The sequence below is a fragment of the Sinocyclocheilus anshuiensis genome, unplaced genomic scaffold (assembly GCF_001515605.1).
Source record: "Sinocyclocheilus anshuiensis isolate Anshui unplaced genomic scaffold, SAMN03320099.WGS_v1.1 scaffold274, whole genome shotgun sequence".
Taxonomy (NCBI): Eukaryota; Metazoa; Chordata; class Actinopteri; order Cypriniformes; family Cyprinidae; genus Sinocyclocheilus; species Sinocyclocheilus anshuiensis.
In genome coordinates this window covers 1469858-1477820 of record NW_015547698.1, presented here as the reverse complement: position 1 = coordinate 1477820, position 7963 = coordinate 1469858, and the positions used below count along the sequence as shown (strand labels likewise).

General features: G+C 36.7%; 1 protein-coding gene across 7 annotated transcripts in view; it reads right to left on the bottom strand.

The window, feature by feature from the left end:
• LOC107703803 (far upstream element-binding protein 2-like) overlaps window positions 1-7963 on the bottom strand; it is a 15924-nt gene that overhangs the window by 6389 nt on the left and 1572 nt on the right. For 5 of the 7 annotated variants that reach the window (XM_016506537.1, XM_016506540.1, XM_016506538.1 and 2 more), the window contains 10 exons: window positions 7810-7846; window positions 7009-7067; window positions 6216-6389; window positions 4672-4743; window positions 4528-4585; window positions 4280-4445; window positions 2362-2460; window positions 2120-2215; window positions 1931-2033; window positions 1726-1847 (listed from right to left, as the gene is read on the bottom strand). In XM_016506537.1, coding sequence (XP_016362023.1) covers window positions 1726-1847; window positions 1931-2033; window positions 2120-2215; window positions 2362-2460; window positions 4280-4445; window positions 4528-4585; window positions 4672-4743; window positions 6216-6389; window positions 7009-7067; window positions 7810-7846 — 986 coding nt within the window. The remainder of the gene's footprint in view (window positions 1-1725; window positions 1848-1930; window positions 2034-2119; window positions 2216-2361; window positions 2461-4279; window positions 4446-4527; window positions 4586-4671; window positions 4744-6215; window positions 6390-7008; window positions 7068-7809; window positions 7847-7963) is intronic. The other 2 variants (XM_016506542.1, XM_016506543.1) reach the window with 1 other exon arrangement.

The following is a 7963-nucleotide window of genomic DNA, read 5'->3' as shown; positions in this document are numbered from 1 at the left end:
GCGCCGTGTAAACATAAAACCATGTCTGCATTTGTGATCGGAGAAATTACAAACAAGCAGCGCTACTCCACACTGCCCAAAACTCTCGTTTGAATCATCAGTGACAAATTCTTTAAATTTAAAAAACGTACTTACAGTCTGTGAGTCAAACTTAACCACTGATTTCTAGTTGTGTCCTCTTTTGGAAGACCAAACAAAGTAGTTTCGCTTTCAGGCCGGCCTAGAGTGAGCGGTGGCCGGCGGATTCGACGAAGGAGGCGTGCGGCAACCACATGTGACGACCCCGAGACTTTAGTCTTTGCAACTTTACAGATCTTCTTTATGCACCAAGAGCTTGTAACACTCCAAAGAGAAAGGAAAAATTAAAATCACATCATATGACCCCTTTAAAAATGCTAATTCATTCTCTGCAAGCAGGAGGCACTTTCAGAACCTCAGAAACAAAGCGGTTTCCCGATAACGGCAGTAAACAAAGCGGCGCTCATTTATTCAGTGAAATCACAGCCTTTAAGCTACATCGCAACTCTAAAGACCTCTTGCAATCATAATTAAGATTTTCTTGTTCAATTAAAGACTTAAGGACCCGCGGAAACCCTGTTTATGAGGAGATACAGACTACATCTCCAGAGCTGCTCTAAGAGTCACTTTACCAGCATTTCACCATTTCATTTGAGAAAAAAATGCTTGTTTTGTTTACGGTGTGGAGACGTGCTGAAATCGCGTTTGGTCTCTTTATTTTCTTAAATATGTATATATATATATAGTATTTATAGAGTTTTAGCTTTAATTACTTTTTCTTATTTGTAAGTCGCTTTGGATAAAAGCATCTGCTAAATGACTAAAAGTAAAAGTAAAAACCATCATATCATATGCACACAGAAACTCAACGTCTCCACAACAATCCCACAAAATAAGTTCAGTTTAACTGGAAGAAATCGACGAATATTACTATTGCACAGTAGAATGTACTTCTCAAAGTAATAATACTACAACTTTAAGGAATACCACTTAATTTCTTCCATGTTTAACATTCAGTAAACCTCTGTTGTGCATCACTTTGAATGAAAATTCTCATTTAGTACTTACTTCTAAAAATGTTGTTCTATTCCTTCATTTGATTACCGCCTTTTTATATAATAAATTTGTATAAAATCATACACCCAGAAAAATAATTAGTACAGTTTTTACTAAATCAGTATCTATGGCTATTTTTTGGCAAGATCAATGTATTTTAAAAGAAACAAATATTAGTAACAGTAGTAATGAAAAACAACTGACAACCAACTCGCATCATAACAAAAATAAGATTCTTCATTTCAATATTTCTAATAAAACAGAAATTCTGAGGGGAAAAAAACATTTCATAGGGCTCTATTATTGTAGGAGTTAAACTTAGTTTAAAAATAGTTTTAAGTTAATATAAAATTGAGACTTCAATTGATTAAACATGCTTTTTGATTATTAAAATTAAACATTAAAACAGAACCTAGAAAAATTTAAAATGGAAGACAATTAATAAAAAAGCAAACTAGTCCTACAAATGTATTACTTTTTAAATATATACTTTTTCAATTAATTAGACACGCTTTTTAATGACTAAAATTTCAATAAAATTAAAATAGAGTAACTTCGAAAATACATAAAACTGAATTTGTGAGAAAAAAAAAAAAAATCTCTGAGGTGAAGTGTATTGGATATATTCAGAATAATCTGAGCATCACTCACCTCTCCTCCTTCCTCTCGTACTCGGATGCTCTGCAGAAGGTCGTTGATGATACTGGCGGCGTGTTCGCAGCGGTCCGGGGGACCCATTATGTGAGCGATCTTATCTGGACCACTACCGTCATCTACAGAGAGAAGAAATATGAAGTTATGCACTATAATATCATAAAACAATGAGTTTAGTCAGAACCTGATAGTCCAAACAAACCTGGTTTAAACTGTATCCTCACGCCGGCATCGTTCTGAATCTTCTTGATCATCTCTCCGCTTCGGCCAATCACGACGCCCACAGAGTGACGCGGAACAGGCACCTGGTCCAATCAGAATGAGACGACATCAAACTCACACTTCAAATGGCAAACAAGCTGCAATGTAAATGATTAAACCAATCATGCACCTCGATTCCTCCACCTATTTGAGAGCCGTACTCATTTCTGTCGAAGCCAGGATGATCCCGCTCTCGCAGAATCTCCTGCACCATTTCACGCGCTTGCTAGAGAGAAATGACAGACACGAACCCTGAGCGGCAAAATCTTAACAGGCTTGTTAGACGTACAACAGGTTACAGAAGAGAAGAACAGACAAAATAAGGAACTGAAACGGGTGAGAGAAGCAGCGAAATGGAGAAAACGGTCACACCTGGACTTTGTAAGGATCTCCAATGATGCGCAAAGGTTTGTCCATGTTTGGCCCCTGAGAAGCGTCCTGAATCAAAATCATCTTCACGCCAGCTCGCTCCTGAAACACAAACACATTAATATGTAGGACGAGAGAAGCTGACTAAAAACTGCCTGTTAAATGTTCAAAATGTATATATTTAAGGTAATTAGTCAAAAAAGTATAAGCAAAAAAACAAAACCAAAAACAAAGGTGTTTCTACAGCTTCTGACCTTAATACAAGCTCATAAAAAAATACTTCCATAATTAGTGGACAATGTACAATATAACACCGTAATAGTTATTATAGTTCATAAGTTTAAGATCAATTAGATTAATTTTTTTATTTCTTCTGCTCACTAAGGCTGCATTTTTTTAAATCAAAAACACAGTAAAACTGTGAATTACTACAATTTAAAAGAACGTATCTATTGTAATATATTTTTAAATGTTGTCAAAGCTGAATTTTCAGTATCATTAGCATCACATGATCCTTCAGAATTCATTCTAATATACTGATTTGCTGCTCAGTGAACATTTGATTATCAACGCTGAAAACAGTTCTGCTGAAGGATATTTCTGTGGAAAACAATTTTCTCCAGGATTCACTGATGAATAGAAAATTCAAAAGAATAGCATTTATTTGAAATAAAAATTAGAGGTTGACCGATTAATCTGCCGATTTTTGGCATTTTTTAATTAATCGACATCGGCCGATTGTGCTGCAAATTAGGCCGATTTATAGGCAGGCGCATCTGTGGGCAGCTAAGCGTTGTTGCGGAACGCCGGAGAATCGCTCTCTGGCTGCGTGAGACGGAGCAGCTCACACTCTGCAGCCGCTTCTTGTTCACACACAGCTTCAGCTAATGATGGCAGGGCAACACAGACTGTTTCGAAAGCGTAATTACATTGTACCCTACTAGAATTGATGCCGGAACGTTATATTCATAAGTGCAAGTCATTTGCATGTGAAAGTAGAAACATATGCAATTCAGACGAAACTTCTGGGCTGATTATAACGTGCACGATAACTTTCCTCATGAAATGTGTGTGTGGGTCCAACAATAGCCTCCACGATGTCATCGCTCGTGGCCAGCGCACTCTTAAGCAGTTATGAGCAGCAGGAGTGTCCAGTGTTTCCCATACATTGAGTTATTTGTGGCGGCTCGTCACAACAGACGGACCGCCACAAATAGATTTTCCAAAAGGCTTCTACTTCCTTGAATAAACGGCACACTGCACGTTATAAAATTAAAATGCAGCGCGGGTGCTTTTATATGAATGTATCTTTGAAAAGAACCGACCGTCTTCAGAAAAGCTTCTATGTCATTTTCATTTCGTCTTTCCTGTAATGCCTGATAAAGTAGCCTTTGTGAGCTCAGTGCTTATTAGATTACAGCCGTTACCGGGGAAACCGCTATATCTCCCGCTCCAACAGCGCCTCCTGCTGGCAGAGAATGAATTTGCATTTGCAAGTCTGTAAGAAACACTGGTGTTTGTCAGCAAACAAACAAAAAGCATGCTTCAGAACTGTTTTGAGAAGGTGCTTAAGTTTTGAGCCACTAATTACTACTCTGAATTAGGCTACTACTACTATTACTATCTTGTATCCTGCAATAATCATTTACTCAAACTCACTTTTTTGATGAAGAAAAAGAACACAAAAAAAAAACAGCAAAAAAAATCAGCATCATATATCGGCTGCCCTGATTTCTAAATATCGGCATTGGCCAGTGAAAAACCCATATCGGTCGACCTCTAATAAAAATCTTGTGTAGCATTATAAATTTAGCTTTAGATCAAATTAATGCATCCCTGCTGAATAAAAGTATTAATTTCTTAAGCCCAAACCAGCCACAAACCTCTAGACAAAAGCCTCACAGACGGGCACAAACTCTACCTGCAGCTGTTTAATGGTCTCTCCTCCTTTGCCGATGATGAGCCCCGCTTTCCCTGCTGGAATGACCATTTCCTGCATGTGGCCACTCCCATTGGTCGACTCGTGGAAGGAGGGAGGAGTGCCCCGCCCCCGAGAGATGATGTCATCCAGCTGCATTTTGGCCTTTCTGCATGGACAGGGTCAAAAGGTCAAAACACCAACAAACAGATGCGCAGTGCAGTTAAACATGCGAGTAAGTACAAACATACTGGATGGCTTCAGGGCCGCCGGTGAGAGACACAATCCTGTCTGGAAGACCGCCGCTGTCTGAACACACACAAAATCAACACGGTCCATCAGGCCTCACATTTAAACATGCAAATATCAAAAACAGAGGAAAGTGTTTGACTCACCTGGAGCGATCTGAACTTTACAGCCAGACTCCTGCTGGATCTTGTTGATCTGCTCTCCACCTCGACCAATGACTACAAACACAAACACATCACTCACTGACTGGATAATAGTAATAAACCAATTTTATCATCTCAACCTCCAGCAGAAGGGTGAATCTCAAAGAACACGTTCAGATGCATGTTTCAAACAATAATGTTGTTTTTATAACTACAATATATATAAATAAAATAAATATGTATTTTTAAATATTCATATAATTTAATATATAATATGCATTTTATTATTACATTTTAATTATATAGACTGTATAAAAATAAACACACACACATATATATACAGTGCTCCAGACACACAAAAAAAATCCATTAAGAATCAATAATCTAGAAGAAACTAAATTAGGCACTAAATTATATTTTTAAGTGCCACAGAATAAACGTGTTTTACTCATTTATTTATTCTTTTTTTTTTACACAATTTAAAGGGGTCATATGATGCTTTTTTAAAGATCATTATTTTGTGTATTTGGTGTAACCAACTTCAAGGATCTTATCTATTCACAATCAGCTTGTAACACTCCAAAGAGAAAGGAAAACTTGAAATCGCATCATATGACCCCTTTAACATTTCAGTCATACTGTCATGTGTTTGTCTCATCTTGTCTTGATCAGCATTTTAATCCATCTTGTAGATGTCCTGGGAACTAAGGTTTATTTAAAGTAGGAACTAAATGTCTTTTCCAACTTGAAAACTATATTCAGTCACAAAGAATTTATTACACAGAATCTGTGCCTATATCACGGACCATAATTATTTCAGCATCACTTGACCCTTGAATGTAGTTTGAGCTCCTCCTCAATGCATCCCATAAATGCTGTCATATGTCCTGCACACATCCAGTCTGTTTTTCATTAGTAACATGCAATTATATAGGAGGTGTTGAACTTTACCTTTAGCTCCTTGCATTCTTTCTTATGTCAACAGGTTAAGTAAATATATGAATATGCAATATAGCGCATAAATCTGGCGCAATAAATTCTAGCTAACTAATGAGCTTATGGACGCCGAATGGTTATTCTGTGGTAAATGTATTGTTACGTGGCATTGTTTACAAGCTTTACACGTTTTCCGCAGTTTGAAACACTGAATGAGCGATTACACGAGACATTTCAGTAAGATGTACTGTAGGCTCTCTTATAATATACCTATTGATGTTCATTCATGTTTATTTCATACTATAGTAGTAAAGAGAAAGATATGATGGGTTCACGTGCCGCTTGAACTATGCAGTATTATTTTATTTTTGATTTTCATTATGAATTTTGCCGAATTTTAAAGCTGATCCTTTGTTTATTAAAAGACAACAGAGCACAAAGCTTATTGCGATTATTGGACGTCAAGTGCACTACAAATAATATAAAGTTCACGTATTAACAGAACACAGCATTTAGACTAAAGATCCTGATTACAAGAAGCCATATTAGTATTGATTATAAATGAGAATTGTTAACGATATTGCTAAAATCCACACTGCTGACAGCTTTACCTGTTGTAGTTTGTTCAAGTTGTGCATGAAATAGACCCTGCCTTTCTGCACTTTTACTTCGCACGTCTCCGTCACTTTCTCTCTCTCTCATGCTGCCACAGCTGGAGCTGCTTTCAGCAGGTGTGCCGTCAGCGCTGGTGTTCAGCAGAGATGAGGACTGTTTTTCCTCTAAAACTTTGATGCGCATCGTCTCAGTTTATTACGTCAACATAACAAATCATGTGATCGCAAAACAAGCAGGAAAAAAGGCATTACATGCAAAATTTTAAATCATAACATTTACATAGTCGCCAGTGGCAATCTCAGCAAAAATATCACTAGCAAATTAATATGTTAATTATATAATATATATACGTATTTAACAACATACTATAACATGTATTTTCATTACAATACAACTTGTTAATTATGTGCGTTGCATATTATAACTTGTAATTTAATAAATGCAGAATATAATAATTTTTTTAAATTGTATAAATTGATTACTTTCATATACTTTTTAAAATAATATACAATTTATGTACATTAATACACTACTAGTAAAAAAAAATAAAAAATAACACTAGCTTCTCTAATCTTTTTGTATTCTATTTGTTTTTTTTTATTATATGATTAAAAAAAAAATAATTAATACACTTAATTACATTAATACACTACTAGTAATAAATTAAAAACATACAATAAATAATAATTATTTAATTTTTTTTGATTTGGCAAGAAATATGACCCTGACTGAGATTCACACAGGAACGCTTGAGTATGGACCAGTGCATGATGGGTAATGTGAACTTACTGAGCCCAACCATGCCGTCAGGGACTCTGTACTCCTCTGTGATGGACGAGGGACGTACACTACAGACAGACAAAAACAAACGCAACAGTCAGGAAAAATAACAGCAGACAAATACGTTCAGTTCTTAGCAACTTGTGGCCGGGACGAAACCCTTTTTCGTTGTAATTCATGTGATAAAATTAAATAGATTTATATAGACATCTTTGGTCGCTGCATCACGTCTCGCACTGCTTTGAGTGTCCCGCCATGTGTTACATACTGAAGAGACCACATTAAAAATAGTCCAACTTTTAAAAGAGCACCTCAAGACCCCTGTATTTGGCTTAACACTAGTGCTGGGCGGTATGACCAAAAATTTATATCATGGTATTTTTCAAAATTATACCGGTTTCACAGGAGTTCTTCTGTGTCATCACGTTCTATTAGTTCTACAGCTTCAGTTTCGGAACTTTCACGCTTAGTAACACATACAGCTGTTCCCTCACCACAGTGCAACAGTGAAAAGGGACCCCTTTCAAACAGTGTCGCGTTCCGAACATTATTTAAGTGACATACACGGGTATTGCGGTATTTTCAAAATTCATATCATAACAAAAATAAACACCAGTATTCGGTATGAACCGGTATACCGCCCAGCACTACTTAACACATCTGATCGAGTCAGTGGAAACTGAAACCAGCCTAATTATACAGGCCTGTGTAGTTATTCTTGCCTTCTCAAACACTCAGATCTGAGATCTGTTTTAATGACTCGGATGACGCTAACAGCTCTGATCAGAGCACTCATGAGGACCGTCTTACCTCTGCTGAGAAAGGGCAGCCAGCTGGGCTCCGATAGCTGTGGATGAGAAAGGGATAAAATCACTGCTCTAAATATACACAGACACTTGCTTTGAGTTGCAAAAGTGAGTGTGTGTGTTTATAAGAGTGTAAAAAAAAAAAAAAAAAGCCAAAA